Below are 17532 nucleotides of genomic sequence, written 5' to 3'. Positions count from 1 at the left end.
ACCTGTGAAGTGTCATTAGGAGAGCATGCCTTTAATTGAGCAACTAGTTCAATAGACATGTTAAGTGACGGTGTCGGTGTTGGTGGCGGGTTTTGTACCGGTGGCTGGTTTGGTGTCGGTGGTGGGGCATGACTTGGCAGTGGGTCATTTGAGTGTTTCAGGTTGTTTGTGGTGAGGGCTGTCATGGGTGGTGGAGGTGGTGTTTTAGGAACGGTTTTTCTAAAGGCATCAATCAGGTCATGGGTCGGTGGCAATGGAAGTGGCGGGGGTGGGTTTGATCCAGAAAAGAAAGGCAATTTCTCATCCTTTGCGAGAATAGGATAGTCACTCACCTCCTCATGACCTCATCTTTGGCTAGGGCTACAAGTAGCTTGTTGGTCGTGTCCAACTGTTGCTTCATAGCAGCTTGAATGAATTCGAACCGAGCATTGGCTCTAGTAGTTGAACGGGCTATGCTCTCCGTGTAGTGTGACATAAACTGGGCGAACTTATCACATAACATCTGAAGAGACCCATAAGTGGATGCGGTTCTTTCTGTAGAGGCATGAAAACGATTGAATGAAAGCACCAACTGATAGAGATCTGTAGAGTGGATCAAGCTCCAAAGATAGATAACCATTAGAGGGGGTTAACCTCTAAGAAATTTAGAGATGAAAGACAAGAGTTTTCTGTAATTTTTCTTCTTAGATTTCTTATGATGCAAAGTACAATAAATAGTATAAGATGCAAAACTAAAGGTTCCTAAAATCTAGGAGATAACGCATACAAAATAAATTAAAGGAAACGTGGGAACATGAGAAAGAATAAAATGCATGCAAATAACTAAATAATGCAACGTTGATAGATAGTTGATGTGGGTTCATGGTTGTTAGACCACTTGACCGTATCAATTGGATACCGGGTCAATTCATGTGCTGGTAGCGGGTCAGACCGTATCATGTCGGACCGTATCAACTTTCAATTTGCCACTTTCAGTGCTCGAACTTATCTATCTAATCTTATTACAATACAAACTATCTATTAACTATTTACTGAACAACCCTTTAACATAGGATGTGAAGGGATTAGTAACTTCATTACAATGGTGCAAGAGTTAGTTTATGATGGTGGTTGAAGAAGGTGAAAAGCATCTTGAATCTCCTCATCTTGGACACACCTCCTAGTGATCTGATATGGTCCATTCTTGAATAAAACATGTTCTTCCGGTATGTAAAGAGAAAATCCTTTCGTTGTTAAGCAAACCATGGTAAAGTGGATACAACAAACAATTGTTGATCCCATGTGAGTCTCTTTCATAGATTCATGATCCCCAATAAAAAGGATTGTGATTAATAAGTAATCTGTCACAACATTTTCAAACCATTTTTTAACTCTCACCTCAAAATCAAATCTGTGTGACGATAAAAACAAAAGAATCAAACTTGGTCTAGCATTTTCTTTTCTATTAAATATCTCACCTGCTATGATTTAAAAAAATTATCACCTTAGCCCCTCAAATATAAGATTTGAACTTAATATAAACAACTCTACATTTTTTACACAAAAATATAAGTTAATATAAACAACTCTAAATTTTTTACACAAGAATATAAGTTAATATAAACAACTCTAATTTTTTTTTAATTCCTTTATTTTCGTCACTATAAAGAACAAGTAAGTCAAGAAAGTGTATTCTCATTATTAAACCATTTTAATCTTATTAACACAAAAGAATTACGAAGAAAAGAAAGTGGAAAAAGAGCCAACAGGCCCGGCCCAGCCTACATTTTAATTTTATTGCATGAAACGGGTCCATAGAAGAATCAAGACCATTCTTCATGATTCCATCGACAATGATTTCGACATCATGAAAGTTCCCGAAGATCCTATCCAATTATTAAATCGTTGCTGCTCCTATATTCCACACAAAAATCACCAAGAAAACAATTGAATCAGTACGCAATCAGTAATCAAGTTCTTCAATCTCTCCACATCAAATATTTGAGTATGTCGATCGTCTCAAGCTTGTTCGGTGGCCGAAGGAGCAGCGTCTTCGACCCCTTTTCCCTAGACGTTTGGGACCCATTCAGAGACTTCCCCATTTCGTCTTCCTCTGATGTTTCAAGGGAAACTTCTGCGTTGGTAAACGCCCGTGTGGATTGGAAGGAAACGCCAGAAGCTCATGTGTTCAAGGCGGATCTTCCAGGGATCAAAAAGGAAGAAGTGAAGGTGGAGGTAGAAGACGGAAACATCTTAAAAATCACCGGTGAGAGGAACATCGAGAAAGAAGATAAGAATGACAAATGGCATCGGGTTGAACGAAGCAGTGGCAAATTCACAAGGAGGTTCAGGTTGCCGGAGAATGCTAAAATGGATCAGGTGAAAGCGGCCATGGAAAACGGGGTGCTTACAATTACGGTGCCCAAAGAAGAAGTGAAGAAACCCGATGTCAAGTCTATTGAGATCTCTGGTTAGAATAATTTTATGAATTTATTCATATTATATCTTCATGTGAAGTCTTTGAGTGTGATTAATTTTTCTGGTGTCAAGTCTTCATCGTGTTTAATGAAATGTCTATCATAAGTTGTATACTTCTTTGTAATTTCGACGATGAATAAAATGCGATGGAAAGTATAAGATGGAAAAATTACAAATCTCCTCCTCATCTAGGACACCCCTCCTGATGATCTGATGCGGTCCATTATTGAATATGTTAAAATTATACATCTCATTCATATCAGTGACTTCTATATAAAAATTTAATGTGTATTTTGTTCTTACACATACATAATTAATACAGTTTATTTCATATCCATATCAGTTTAGTTATTTTTCTAATATGTGTTCTATTCTTGCATATAAAACGTTGGGCTGATGCGAGATGGAAATGAAATGGGTCTTCGGTGATTTGGGCTTAATTGAAGAGAGATAAAGTGGGCTTGCTGGACATATGGGCTGAAGTGAAGACTTGTTCGCATATGAAGACATCCAGTTATTATATTCAGATATAAAAGGGTGCATTGGGATTGTGTGAACTCAACTACTTGCATTATTGTTCTCTCACATCTGTTTTCATCTCGTTCTTGTTCTGATTAGGGTTTTCGTATACATCTCAGATTCGCCTTGAATCTGAGTTTAGGTTGAGTGTTTCCTGTCAATCAGTTAGTGATTATCGTGTTGATAATTAGTTCGAGTTGTTGTGAGGAATTTTGTAAGTGATTTGTTCTTGTAATTTGCTATCGATTTTAATCGAAAGGGTAATAACAATCTGGTTTGGGTATGTGAAATTTCTTCGATTGATCTTTGTTGATACTTGTTCTTGTGACATGGAATCAGAGCCATAAGGGCTCTTGGGGTAATCTTTGAAGATTTAGGGTTTCTGACTGTTGTCCGCTGTGTTTTGTGGTTAGATCTGGTTCAGATCTACTCGATTGTGAATCAGTCGCATAGAACCTTGGTAGTACTAGCTTCTGCCGGTTCGGAACTGGGAGTTTGGGTTTCTTCTTGACCGGAAATTACTGGTAGATTTCTTTCCGGTGTTCCTAGCAGCTTATCAAGGTGAAGAATCTTGTTGGTCTTTACAACTCTAGAAAGTTGTGAGGCAAACCAACAGATTATTGCTATTATTCGGTTTTCTGATCGGATCTGTGTAACCCTAGAAGGTTACAAGATCGGTCTTGTTTGCTGCGCAAATCTGTGAGTTTGTTCTGATCTGTCTTCTCCATTATTATTTTTTTGTTTGTGATTGTCTTTTGTTGTAGTTGTTGATACCGGGGTAGTGAGGACCGGTTACTGATATTGGGGGGATACAGAGAGGGTACACTATGTGACTTTGTGTTTGTGTGATTATTGACTGTTTTCTCTTGTTTGTTGTTGTGCTCAATACTTGTTGTTTCTTGCATTTTTAAATAGTGTTGTGTCTATTAGGGTTGGCTTCTATGCAAAGACTTGGGTAGGCACCTTGAGTGACGAACCTACCATCTGGCCCCTGGCACAGATCTGCCGTTGTTGGTTTGTTTTCCTTAGTGTGTTTTATCTTTTCTTGTGAGGTTTGTTCTGTTTAATCTTGTTACACATGGCTGATTTAGTTAATCTGTTTGGTGAAACTTTGATTAGTAAACTTGAACCTGATAATCCTTTGTATTTACATGCTAGTGATTCAACACATTTAACTATTGTAAATATAAAACTAAAAGGTACTGAGAATTACACAGTTTGGGCAAATGCTATGCTTCTTGCTTTAAGAGTTAAAAATAAACTAGGTTTTGTAGATGGTTCTATTGATAAGCCTGTTGATGATGAAGTACTTGCTGCTCAATGGGAAAGATGTAATTCGGTTGTTTTAACATGGATTTTAAATTCTGTGTCTGAGGAACTATATTTGGGTCAAGTTTATTCAAAATTAGCTTCTGAAGTGTGGAAAGATTTAAAGGAGACTTATGATAATATTGATGGTTCTGTTGTGTTTAACCTGTATCAGAAGATTAATGGTTTTAATCAAAATGGGTTGTCTGTGTCTGAGTATTATCATAAACTGAATATTATGTGGAAACAGTTGGATCAAATACTACAGTTGCCTTCCTGTACTTGTAATGCTTCAACTTCGTTTAATAACTTCAATCAAATGATAAAACTTATGCAGTTTTTAATGGGATTAGATAGTGTTTACCAAAGTGTTAGAACTAATCCGTTGACTAAAGAAAGTCTTCCTACTGTAAAAGAGGCGTTTGCCATTGTTTCTAGAGAAGAATCTCATAGAAACTCTAGTAGTGATAAGAAAAGTCAAACTGTAGGGTTTGTTTCTAAAATTAGTCAATCCGATTTAACAAAGAGAATTAATAAAGTGTCTAATCAATCTTTAAAGTGTACTAACTGTAATAAGTTGGGTCATACCGTTGAAAAATGTTTTGAAATTATTGGATATCCCTCTTGGATGAAGCCAAGAGGGGGACAAGGAAAGAAGGCAATTGCTAGTAGTAGTAATACTGTTAGTGTTGTTAATGATACTAGTGGGTCTGGTGTTGCATCTTTGAGTGCTGAACAAGTGTCTAGGTTATTGAGTTTGTTATCTGATAGAACTTGTGAGACTGCTGGTCAGAGCTGCAATGTGTCAGGTAGTGTAACTAGTTCTTTTTGTTCCAATGTATTTTATAAACCTGTTTATAATTTTGCAACTTTGTTTGATAACAAAAGGGATAGTGGGTGGATAGTTGACTCAGGTGCCAATCAACATATGGTTAAAAGTCATGAAATGCTTTCTGATTTTGTTGATGTCTCAAATTTGAATATTAAGGTTAAACATCCAAATGGAACTGATGCTTTGGTAACTAAAATAGGTAGTTTAAAACTTACACAAGGGGTCATTTTACAAGATGTTTTTGTTGTACCTGGGTATTCTATCAATCTAATTTATATGCATAAGCTTGCTAAAGATAATAAACTATATGTTGGTTTTGATGAAAATACTTGTTATATTCAGGATTTGTTAACAAAGAAAATCCTGGTGACTGGTAGACAGTTAGTGTTGGAAACAAGCGGTCTCAAAGAATCCCAACAACCCTCCCAAAGCTAACAATAGAGAAATATAACTGAACACAAGAATATACGTGGAAACTCCAAAACCAGAGAAAAACCACGGGCCTCCAGAGAGAAAGATCCACTATGCGACAAATTTTTACAATCACACAGACTAATCTCTCAAGCCTCCCCCCACCCAATTACAACCACACTTCTCCGAAGCGTTTAACCAAAACCTTCCTACACTCTAAGACAAGAGAACTAGAAAAGAAAGAAAGAACCAAACACTTCAAGTGTATTTTTGGTTGGGGCACTTTGAAACCAAAGCCTTGGACTCCTTTTATAAGCTTGTAGTCCTCCCAAGCTTTCATCCTTGCACCAATGTGGGATGGGCACATTTTTCATATAGCCAAAAACCTAACAAATCTCCACCTTGGATATATGAAAAAAAAAACAACCACATCAAAGGAACACCGTCTTCAACTGACGATCATACTCCACCATAAAAAATATCTCCATTTAGAATAGACCATTCTAAGAATTTCTTCTCGGCACATGTTGAAAAACCTGCTGAAAATTTATGGTGCAACTTCCCCGTTTGGCATACTCGGAAGTTCATCAGCCATCAACATCAATTTTTCACCACACATCTTGCATCTATGCCAACCCAATGCCCATGTGTAAATCCGTGAACCCGCTAACAAATTGCATCCCCTTTCATGGTAGAGCGGGCATACCATAGGGATGACATAACTTCAAAAGAAATCATCACCGTCAACGACGGCGACATTGTTAGCTGTCTTGGAGCTGCTTGCCGAATCTGCTCCACCTGGACAATTTCTCTTGACATGCCCAGACTGTCCACACTTCCAGCATACAGGAATCTTCTGTGGGTGCTTCTTCTTCCCGTTCCCGCATATTAAAACCGTTCCTTCTGACGAAGTATGACCGCTATTACCCAGTCTTTTCTCTTCAGACAATAGCTTCTCAGTAACATCCGCATACTTCAGGGTTTCTTTCCCATACATCAGAATGGGCTTCATATGCTCATAGGAAGATGTCAAAGATAATATGAGCCTCAGTGCTTTATCCTCATCTTCAACCTTTACTCCAATAGCCTCCAGTTCTGACACGATATTATTAAGAACACTTAGATGATCTGAAATTTTTGTATCTCCATCCATACGAAGGGTATGAAACTGTTCCTTGAGATACAACCGATTTGAGATGCCTTTGCCTTGATACAACTGCTCAAGCTTCTCCCACAAATCCTTTGCAGTTGATATCCCATGCACATTTGCAAGAACATTCTTTGCTAGACACAAACGAATCGCACTTGCCGCTCTCAAATCCAAATCTTCCCATTCTTCATCATCGTCTTTACTGGTTCCGCTTGAATCCTTGCTTGAAACAGGGGTCGGTTTCCCCCTCAACGCCTTGTGTAACCCAGATTGAATCAACACATCCTTGACTTGAACTTGCCACAAACCAAAGTTGATTCTTCCATCATTTCTCTACGTCGAACCTCATGGGACTGTATTTCGACATCGTATCCGTATCTTAAAAAACAATATTGTATACTAGAACACCAAGCCTATAAGCAGTACACCCAACAAAAGGATTCCCAGGAAAGAGAGGTGGGTACAATGGACACACTTAAGTACCAAGTCTTTCCTAGCCAGAACCTTCCCAGGATAAAATGCGTATATCCGGCTCGCGTATAATTCTACCGTATACAAACAGTCAACCGAATCAACCAAATCCTCGTTTCTGATGTGGAAGATCAGACTAAGCTGCAACCACAGAGCATACTACGAACCTTCAAAATACCACGACACCCTCCAAGAAAATCCGTTTCTGATGTGGAAGATCAGACTAAGCTGCAACCACAGAGCATACTACGAACCTTCTAAACCGAGACCTCCCCCAAAAACCTGGAGCTCTGATACCACTTGTTGGGAAACAAGCGGTCTCAAAGAATCCCAACAACCCTCCCAAAGCTAACAATAGAGAAATATAACTGAACACAAGAATATACGTGGAAACTCCAAAACCGGAGAAAAACCACGGGCCTCCAGAGAGAAAGATCCACTATGCGACAAATTTTTACAATCACACAGACTAATCTCTCAAGCCTCCCCCCGCCTAATTACAACCACACTTCTCCGAAGCGTTTAACCAAAACCTTCCTACACTCTAAGACAAGAGAACTAGAAAAGAAAGAAAGAACCAAACACTTCAAGTGTATTTTTGGTTGGGGCACTTTGAAACCAAAGCCTTGGACTCCTTTTATAAGCTTGTAGTCCTCCCAAGCTTTCATCCTTGCACCGATGTGGGATGGGCACATTTTTCATATAGCCAAAAACCTAACAGTTAGATGGTCTGTACTTCTGTGGAAATTCCTGTAAATCTGTTAAGGTGTGTAGCAGTAATGTTAATTTGTGTAATTTGTGGCATGCTAGATTAGGTCATCCTTCTTTTCAAGCTTTGAAACCATTGTCTCGTAAATTGAATATCACTATAAGTGAGGATGATTTTCCTTGTGAAATATGTCATAAGGCTAAGCAACATAGAGAGCCATTTCCCTTGAGTAATCATAAAACAGAACAACTAGGTGATTTAATTCACTTAGATGTTTGGGGTCCCTACAGGTGGTTAGTAGGGAAGGTTTTAAATATTTTCTCGCTATTGTTGATGATTACACAAGGGCTGTGTGGGTGTGTTTGATGAAGGATAAAACTGAACTGTTTGATTATTTCCAAACTGTTGTAAACATTGTTAAAACACAATTTGGTAGGTTGGTAAAATGTATAAGAAGTGATAATGGGCTAGAATTTGTGAATAACAAAATGAGTTCGTTTTGTAAACTTAATGGTATAATTCATCAAACATCTGTTGCTTATACTCCACAACAGAATGGTGTTGTGGAGAGAAAGCACAGACACCTACTTAATGTTGCTAGAGCATTACTTTTTCAAAGTGGTTTGCCTGTTAGGTTTTGGGATGAATGCATTCTAACTGCTGCTTACTTAATTAATAGGACTCCTGCTTCCGTGCTGAATGGAAAAACTCCATATGAGATGTTATATAAGTTTGAACCCTTTCTAGATCATTTAAGATTGTTTGGGTGTCTTTGTTTTTGTACTGTCCTAAATGAGTCAAATAAGTTAAGTAGTAGGGCTGAGAAATGTGTGTTTATTGGATATTCGAATGAAAAAATGTAACACCCCGAAAATATTAATGTTATAATTTAAATAAAATACTAGTAGTGAGTTAAGATAAAAGGCTATGAAAATAACCTAGTTAGTAGAAATCTTAACAAAATATGACAAAGTATAATTGAAAACCCTTGATTTATAGCCCATGTATAATTGAGGGACCAAATGTGTCAATTCTGAAACTTAATTTACTAATAGTAAAATAACACACCAAACACACACCTAAGTGTGTGTTTGATCGATCAAAGCCAGGCAACAAGAGGGGATTTCCCTCAAACCCTAAAATTCACAAAAAATCCATCAATTAAAGGTGCAAATCAAGTCCGAATTGAAATCTGAATATAGGGTTGTGATCATCTTGACTAAGAGATTGTAAGGTATGCAAAATTTCATGATTTGGTTCTACCTTAGATTTTGGATAAAATCATAAGATTGAAATCTGGTCATGCATGATGCTTGTTTTACTTGAAATAGTGTATAAGGATGAACCCTAGTAGATTTCTTGTTGAAATTTGGTTTAATTCTTGTAAAATTCATGATCACCATTAGAGGTGATATGTGGGTTTTGTAGAAAGGTATGAAACATTAGGATTTTGATGTTTCCTAGAGTAATTCAAGTTTTATGAACAAGAATTCAGAAATTATTGATGTAAAATTTAGCAAAATCGCTTAATTTGATGTTTGCCATGGCTAAATCATGAATGTTAAACTTAGTTACAAATTGTAAGAAATTATGCACACAAGATGCTTGATAAAATGCCTAAAAGACATTGATCGACACAAATGTGGTGTTGGTAAAGTGACAAGCTTAATCATGAGCCGAATGGTTCTAATGATAAATTGGCTTGTATGTTTTAGGCAACACGAGTGAGGCGTCGGGAAGTCAAGCCGGTGCGGACGCTCGCCAAAAGGGAAAGCTCTAAGGTGTGTAGTTGACGCTACTTTAATGATGATGATTTGGGTTTCTTACTTATGGGTGATAGATTGAACAATTTAGAATCGTGTTGGTTGGTTGTCTAAAATGATGGACTTCATGATGACAACCCAGATAAGTAGATAAAAGATGGGTACAAACCGGGTAACGGAAGTACCCCATCCGTAGACCATAAGCCCGGGTGTGGGAAATGGGAAAAATATTAGAATCACGCAAACCGGTAATGGGAGCGTATGTGTTGAAGCAAGGGATCCAAAATGGGTCGAACTTGTTGCGAGGAAATACCCCGTGCTGCACTTTGATGGCTGAGAAGTGCAGGAAATGTTTTAAACGAGTCAAAACAGCAAAAAGAAAGGAATTGCAGAGTCTACCGTAAATTACGGTATTACCGTAATTTACGGTGGAGGGCAAACTCTTACGGTGGTTTCCTCCTGGTTTACGGTGAAACCATAAACTCCCAGCGCCCACCGTAAATTACGGTGTCCACCGTAATTTACGGTGGAGCCCTGCCAAAATTGTTTTGTTTTGCAAAAACGGTGTATATCGAATTCGTTTTACGCCACACTTATTTATATGAAAATTTAAGGATCCTAACATTATTGTTTTGTTAAAATTTCAGATTTCAAGTAAGTCAATCGAGCGGATGGTGATCAATACAAGACTTATGAACCGAACACTCTCAAGAAGATGATTTTCACTTTTGTTTTAGAAGTTCTTTTTGAAAACTTTGTAATGAATGAATTACACAATTATCCTTTAAGTTTAGTGGTTGTTCTCAAACACTTATGGACTAAATGTTTTAAATAATTATGAACTTTCTTATTTAGTCGGTTTAAAATATGACGTAATTTAAGTAGAGTGTTACAAGTTGGTATTCAGAGCTAAGGTTAAAGAGGATTGTGTTCGGTTCAAAGCTTGATCAACATCCGGTAAGAATTCATTTAAAGTAAATTAAATTTACAAAGATTAAAAAGGGTAACGATTTGTTGTGTATGGGAGGAGTATAGTGATATACTCGAACCCGGGAAGTACACTTAGTATAAATGATAAGGCAAAGTTATATACTTGGCCGAATAATGAGTACGAAGTCTCATGTAAAGGCATGAGAGCGATTGAACAAGATTATTTATTGAATCATTTTAACATTTCAGTAAGAAGATGTCGGGAGGTGCTAGTGACAATGTTCTATCCCTCACTACCGACGAGTTGAAAGAGAAGATTGCCGAGGAAGTTGGTAGGGCCATCGAAGTTAGTCTACCAAGATTTGTGGAAAGAATGCAAAACACCTTACTTTCGACTATGGAAGAAAGAATTGGTGAACTAAGAGAAGACCTTACCAGTGATAGGGGCAAGGCTAAGGAAAAGAAAGGTTGTTCTTACAACAAGTTTATGGCGTGCAAGCCCCCGGTTTTCAATGGAGAGGTAGATCCAATTGCTTGTCAAAGGTGGATAAGCGATATTGAAGGTGTTTTCGAACGTACGCATTGTGATGAAAGTGACTTCGTGGCGTATGGAACTGGCCAACTTAGAGGCCAAGCCAAGGATTGGTGGGACAACCTCAGAAACGAAAGGGGTGTTGAAACAATAAGGGCGATGACTTGGGAAGCTTTCAAAGTACCATTCCTCAAACATCACAGCCCCAAGGCGGTGATAAATAAGATAAAGGAAGAATTCATGCAATTAAGGCAAAAGGGTGAAACCGTTGATAAGATTACGGGAATGTTCATGGATAAGCTCAAGTTTTGTGATGACTTGGTCAAAACTGAAGAACAGAAAATTTATTATTACCACACCATGCTTAGGGCTGAATATAGGGAGTTCATGACTCCCTCACATTATGAAAGCCTTACTGATATAATCAATGCGGCGCGGGAACGCGAGATTGAACTGAAAAGGCAAGTTGAAAGAGGTGAAAGGAGGGCCTTGGATGAAAACCCGAGTCCCACAAAGAAGCCGAAGGTAGCTGAATCTTCGAAGAAAGGAAGTGCAAAAGGAGGATCTCCGAGTTGCAAAACATGTGGACGCACTCATAAAGGTGAATGCTATTTCAAGAATAAACCTTGCGTGGCATGTGGCAAGATAGGGCATGGGGTTGCAAATTGCCCCGACAAAGTAACGGTGTGCTATAAATGTTACCAACCGGGTCATAAAAAGTCAGAATGTCCGGAATTGGTGGGAAACAAAGAGAGTGCCGGTTCTAGGGATGAGACCCCAAAGGCTAAGGCAAGGTCGTTCCAAATCACTGCTGCGGAAGCAAAAATGGAACCCGACGTGGTTACAGGTATATTTACTATAAATTCGATCCCCGCACGTGTTTTATTTGATACGGGTGCGAATAAGTCTTTTGTTTCACATAGATTTATTCAAAACCCCATGTTTACATTAACAAAATTACCTTTGCCAATGGAAGTAGAAGTAGGTAATAACAAATGTTTTCTTGTTTGTGATGTATGTCGGGAATGCAAATTGAATATCGATGGTGAGGAATACTCCATTGATTTAATACCCATGTCCATGGGTGAATTTCAAGTGGTCGTCGGAATGGATTGGCTATCCCGCTACCATGCTAAGGTGATATGCTTACGTAAGGAGATACACCTAACGTCTCCGAGCGGAAGGCGTGTCATCATTTATGGGGAGAAGGCTTGTAATCCCGTGATATGCTCAATGATAGAAGCCCGCAAGTGTATACTACACGGGTGTAAGGCATATCTAACTTATGTGCGTGACGTCGAAAAAGAAATGCCCAAAATTGAAGACGTACCTGTGGTGCGTGAATTTAAGGATGTCTTTCCCGAGGATCTCCTGGGAATACCACCAGAGCGAGAAATAGAGTTCGGGATTGAACTAACCCCGGGTGCTAAACCGGTTGCTAAGGCACCGTATAGGTTGGCACCTTCAGAACTGCAAGAGTTAATGTCTCAGTTGCAAGATTTACTAGAGAAGGGATTCATCCGGCCTAGCGTGTCTCCTTGGGGGGCTCCCGTGCTATTTGTAAAGAAGAAAGACGGGAGCATGCGGATGTGTATTGATTACCGGGAGTTAAACAAACTCACGGTAAAGAATCGATACCCACTCCCGAGAATTGACGATTTATTCGATCAATTACAAGGCGCTAGCTGGTTTTCAAAAATCGATTTGAGATCGGGTTATCACCAATTGAGGGTGAAGGAAAGTGATGTACCAAAAACGGCATTCCGGACACGATACGGACATTTCGAGTTTCTCGTAATGTCGTTCGGATTAACGAATGCGCCCGCGGCCTTCATGGATCTCATGAACCGGGTATGCAAGCCGATGCTTGATAGATCGGTGATTGTTTTCATAGACGACATCCTCGTTTATTCAAGAAACGAGGCGGAGCACGCTGACCATTTACGGGAAGTATTGGAAGTATTAAGGCGGGAAAGATTGTATGCTAAATTCTCAAAATGCGCCTTCTGGTTACGAGAGGTGCAATTCCTAGGGCACGTCATAAGTGCCAAAGGAATATTGGTGGATCCATCGAAGGTGGAAGCGGTGTCAAAATGGAACCCTCCAAAGAATCCATCCGAAATTAGGAGTTTCTTGGGGTTGGCAGGTTACTATCGGAGATTCATTCAGGATTTCTCCAAGATCGCAACGCCGTTGACCAAATTGACCCGCAAGAATGAGAAGTTCGTCTGGGGAAGCGACCAAGAAAAGGCATTTCAGACATTAAAGGAAAAATTAACCTGTGCACCGGTGTTGACTTTACCGGATGGTACGGAGGATATGGTAGTTTACTCGGATGCATCGCACCTAGGCCTTGGGTGCGTACTAATGCAAAGGGGAAGGGTGATCGCCTACGCCTCTAGGCAACTTAAGCCGCATGAAACAAAGTACCCAACTCATGATCTCGAGTTGGCAGCCGTGGTCTTTGCCTTGAAAATCTGGAGGCATTACTTGTATGGTGTGAAAAGTACTATTTTCACTGACCATAAAAGTTTGAAGTACTTTTTCGATCAAAAAGAGTTAAATATGAGGCAGAGACGCTGGTTAGAAGTGGTGAAGGACTACGACTGCGAGATCCACTACCACCCCGGAAAGGCTAATGTGGTGGCGGATGCCCTTAGCCGAAAGGACGAATGCGTTCCAATACGAATACGATCTATGCAGTTAGTAGTAACTTCAGGTCTGCTCGACCGAATCCGAGAAGCCCAAACCGAAGCGTTAAGGGAAGAAAATTGGAAGAAAGAACGCATAAAAGGGGTGGTAAAAGACCTTACGGAAGGAAGTAATGGGATGAAATGCCGAAATGATCGGATTTGGGTCCCAAACACATGTGGTGTTAAGAGTCTTTTGCTTGACGAGGCACATAAGTCTCGCTATTCGATTCATCCCGGGGCAACTAAGATGTATAGGGACTTGAAGCAAAACTATTGGTGGCCGGGGATGAAAAGGGATGTGGCTAAATACGTGGAGAAATGTTTGACTTGCTTACAAGTCAAAGCGGAGCATCAAAAACCCTATGGCAAGTTGCAACCATTAGATATTCCGGTTTGGAAGTGGGAACAAATTACAATGGACCTGCTAACCAAGCTGCCCAGAACTAGCCGTGGTTTCGATGCCATTTGGGTAGTTGTGGATAGACTAACCAAAAGTGCCCATTTCATCCCTATCCGAGAAACTTATACCTCAGAGAAGATGTCAGAAGTGTACACTAATGAGATAATAGCACGCCACGGAGTGCCGATATCCATCGTGTCCGATAGGGATACCCGGTTCACTTCAAATTTTTGGCGCGATTTCCAAAAACAAATGGGAACCAAATTGTTTCTTAGCACCGCGTACCATCCTCAAACGGATGGTCAAAGTGAAAGAACAATACAAACGTTGGGAGATATGTTACGAGCGTGCATAATTGACTTCGGGGGTAGTTGGGATATTCACCTACCGTTGGTTGAATTCTCATATAATAACAGTTACCACGCAAGCATCGGCATGGCTCCGTATGAATTGCTATACGGAAGGAAGTGTCGAACTCCGGTATGTTGGGGTGAGGTTGGTCCACGTGAACTTGAACATAAAGATGTAATCGGACTCACTAATCAAAAGATCGATATAGTCCGAGCTCACCTAAGGGCGGCCCAAAATCGACAAAAGGCGTATGCGGACAAACGAAAAAGACCGATTGAGTTCCAAGTTGGTGATAAGGTTATGTTGAAGGTATCACCATGGAAAGGAATAATCCGGTTCAGAAAAAGGGGGAAATTAAGCCCAAGATTTATAGGGCCCTTCAGAATCATCGAGCAAGTCGGTAGGGTGGCTTACCGTCACGAGTTGCCCCCTGAATTGAGTGGGATACATAGTACGTTCCATGTATCACATCTCCGGAAATGTCTAGCCGACGAAACCGCGTATATTCGTTATGACGACATCGAGATAGATAATAGTCTCAACTACGCGGTGAGACCAATTGCAATTCTAGACCGTAAGGTGAAAAGCTTAAGGAACAAGATGGTCTATCAAGTAAAGGTCAAATGGGAACACCGAAAAGGGTCGGACACCACTTGGGAGTCTGAAGAGGAAATGAAACGACTACACCCTACACTTTTCGGTACGTATAAGAACTTCTGTCATATACATAAACAGGTTTCGGGGACGAAACCCTCTTTAAGGGGGGTGGACTTGTAACACCCCGAAAATATTAATGTTATAATTTAAATAAAATACTAGTAGTGAGTTAAGATAAAAGGCTATGAAAAATAACCTAGTTAGTAGAAATCTTAACAAAATATGACAAAGTATAATTGAAAACCCTTGATTTATAGCCCATGTATAATTGAGGGACCAAATGTGTCAATTCTGAAACTTAATTTACTAATAGTAAAATAACACACCAAACACACACCTAAGTGTGTGTTTGATCGATCAAAGCCAGGCAACAAGAGGGGATTTCCCTCAAACCCTAAAATTCACAAAAAATCCATCAATTAAAGGTGCAAATCAAGTCCGAATTGAAATCTGAATATAGGGTTGTGATCATCTTGACTAAGAGATTGTAAGGTATGCAAAATTTCATGATTTGGTTCTACCTTAGATTTTGGATAAAATCATAAGATTGAAATCTGGTCATGCATGATGCTTGTTTTACTTGAAATAGTGTATAAGGATGAACCCTAGTAGATTTCTTGTTGAAATTTGGTTTAATTCTTGTAAAATTCATGATCACCATTAGAGGTGATATGTGGGTTTTGTAGAAAGGTATGAAACATTAGGATTTTGATGTTTCCTAGAGTAATTCAAGTTTTATGAACAAGAATTCAGAAATTATTGATGTAAAATTTAGCAAAATCGCTTAATTTGATGTTTGCCATGGCTAAATCATGAATGTTAAACTTAGTTACAAATTGTAAGAAATTATGCACACAAGATGCTTGATAAAATGCCTAAAAGACATTGATCGACACAAATGTGGTGTTGGTAAAGTGACAAGCTTAATCATGAGCCGAATGGTTCTAATGATAAATTGGCTTGTATGTTTTAGGCAACACGAGTGAGGCGTCGGGAAGTCAAGCCGGTGCGGACGCTCGCCAAAAGGGAAAGCTCTAAGGTATGTAGTTGACGCTACTTTAATGATGATGATTTGGGTTTCTTACTTATGGGTGATAGATTGAACAATTTAGAATCGTGTTGGTTGGTTGTCTAAAATGATGGACTTCATGATGACAACCCAGATAAGTAGATAAAAGATGGGTACAAACCGGGTAACGGAAGTACCCCATCCGTAGACCATAAGCCCGGGTGTGGGAAATGGGAAAAATATTAGAATCACGCAAACCGGTAATGGGAGCGTGTGTGTTGAAGAAAGGGATCCAAAATGGGTCGAACTTGTTGCGAGGAAATACCCCGTGCTGCACTTTGATGGCTGAGAAGTGCAGGAAATGTTTTAAACGGGTCAAAACAGCAAAAAGAAAGGAATTGCAGAGTCTACCGTAAATTACGGTATTACCGTAATTTACGGTGGAGGGCAAACTCTTACGGTGGTTTCCTCCTGGTTTACGGTGAAACCATAAACTCCCAGCGCCCACCGTAAATTACGGTGTCCACCGTAATTTACGGTGGAGCCCTGCCAAAATTGTTTTGTTTTGCAAAAACGGTGTATATCGAATTCGTTTTACGCCACACTTATTTATATGAAAATTTAAGGATCCTAACATTATTGTTTTGTTAAAATTTCAGATTTCAAGTAAGTCAATCGAGCGGATGGTGATCAATACAAGACTTATGAACCGAACACTCTCAAGAAGATGATTTTCACTTTTGTTTTAGAAGTTCTTTTTGAAAACTTTGTAATGAATGAATTACACAATTATCCTTTAAGTTTAGTGGTTGTTCTCAAACACTTATGGACTAAATGTTTTAAATAATTATGAACTTTCTTATTTAGTCGGTTTAAAATATGACGTAATTTAAGTAGAGTGTTACAAAAAAAAAGGTTATAAAGTTTTTAGTTTAGATAGTAAAACTGTGTTTTTTTCCAAAGACGTTAAGTTTTATGAACATGTGTTTCCTTTTAAAGAAAAAGTTGTTTTTGATTCATTTGATATGAACACACATCTTGAAGTCAATACACTTAATTTTTTTGACTTGTATGATAACATCGAGACTCAACAATCAGGAATACCCTATGATGAGGAAAGGGATGCGTCTACTGATGAATCTTTACCACATCAGTCTCAACAACCAGAGACTCAAACTGTCCCTTCTAGAGGCATGGCTGAGTTTCAGCAGCCTAGGAGTAGAGATGGTGAGTCTGGTAGGGTTGAGGGTGTGAGTGAAGATTGTGTAGAAGCGATAAATTCTGAGGGAATAAGTTCTGCTTTAGAGTCTCGATCTGTAAATAGGAGGTCTGGTAGGGTT

General features: G+C 39.2%; 3 protein-coding genes across 4 annotated transcripts; all 3 read left to right on the top strand.

The window, feature by feature from the left end:
* Nucleotides 1-1900: 1900 nt before the first annotated feature.
* On the top strand, nucleotides 1901-2568 carry LOC110868403 (17.3 kDa class I heat shock protein). The gene has a single exon (XM_022117559.2). The coding sequence runs from the start codon at nucleotides 1987-1989 to the stop codon at nucleotides 2452-2454; it is 468 nt and encodes a 155-aa protein (XP_021973251.2). The 5' UTR covers nucleotides 1901-1986; the 3' UTR covers nucleotides 2455-2568.
* A 1486-nt stretch (nucleotides 2569-4054) lies between these two features.
* Nucleotides 4055-5551, top strand: LOC110905300. Its single transcript, XM_022151158.1, has one exon. The coding sequence runs from the start codon at nucleotides 4055-4057 to the stop codon at nucleotides 5549-5551; it is 1497 nt and encodes a 498-aa protein (XP_022006850.1).
* A 3316-nt stretch (nucleotides 5552-8867) lies between these two features.
* On the top strand, nucleotides 8868-16923 carry LOC110936889. Of its 2 annotated transcripts, XM_035977046.1 has the most exons (5): nucleotides 8868-9091; nucleotides 9573-9638; nucleotides 10800-11929; nucleotides 16157-16222; nucleotides 16852-16923. In XM_035977046.1, the coding sequence occupies exons 3-4, from the start codon at nucleotides 10807-10809 to the stop codon at nucleotides 16219-16221; spliced, it is 1188 nt and encodes a 395-aa protein (XP_035832939.1). In that variant the 5' UTR covers nucleotides 8868-9091; nucleotides 9573-9638; nucleotides 10800-10806; the 3' UTR covers nucleotide 16222; nucleotides 16852-16923. The 2 variants fall into 2 exon arrangements, 1 of the variants encoding a protein (XP_035832939.1); XR_002590359.2 differs by lacking the exon at nucleotides 10800-11929 and having other exon boundaries at nucleotides 8872-9091.
* Nucleotides 16924-17532: the final 609 nt, after the last annotated feature.

This window comes from Helianthus annuus, chromosome 1, assembly GCF_002127325.2.
Source record: "Helianthus annuus cultivar XRQ/B chromosome 1, HanXRQr2.0-SUNRISE, whole genome shotgun sequence".
NCBI lineage: Eukaryota > Viridiplantae > Streptophyta > Magnoliopsida > Asterales > Asteraceae > Helianthus > Helianthus annuus.
This window is presented reverse-complemented; position numbering and strand designations above follow the sequence as displayed.

What these genes read in the sequence shown, in the direction of transcription:
- LOC110868403 (XM_022117559.2), top strand. Translation starts at nt 1,987, where the DNA reads ATGTCGATCGTCTCAAGCTTGTTCGGTGGCCGAAGGAGCAGCGTCTTC.
- LOC110936889 (XM_035977046.1), top strand. Translation starts at nt 10,807, where the DNA reads ATGTCGGGAGGTGCTAGTGACAATGTTCTATCCCTCACTACCGACGAG. An exon ending in GGAACCCGACGTGGTTACAG is followed by an intron (nt 11,930 to 16,156) that starts GTATATTTACTA and finishes TGTATGTTTTAG; the next exon opens with GCAACACGAGTGAGGCGTCG.
- LOC110905300 (XM_022151158.1), top strand. Translation starts at nt 4,055, where the DNA reads ATGGCTGATTTAGTTAATCTGTTTGGTGAAACTTTGATTAGTAAACTT.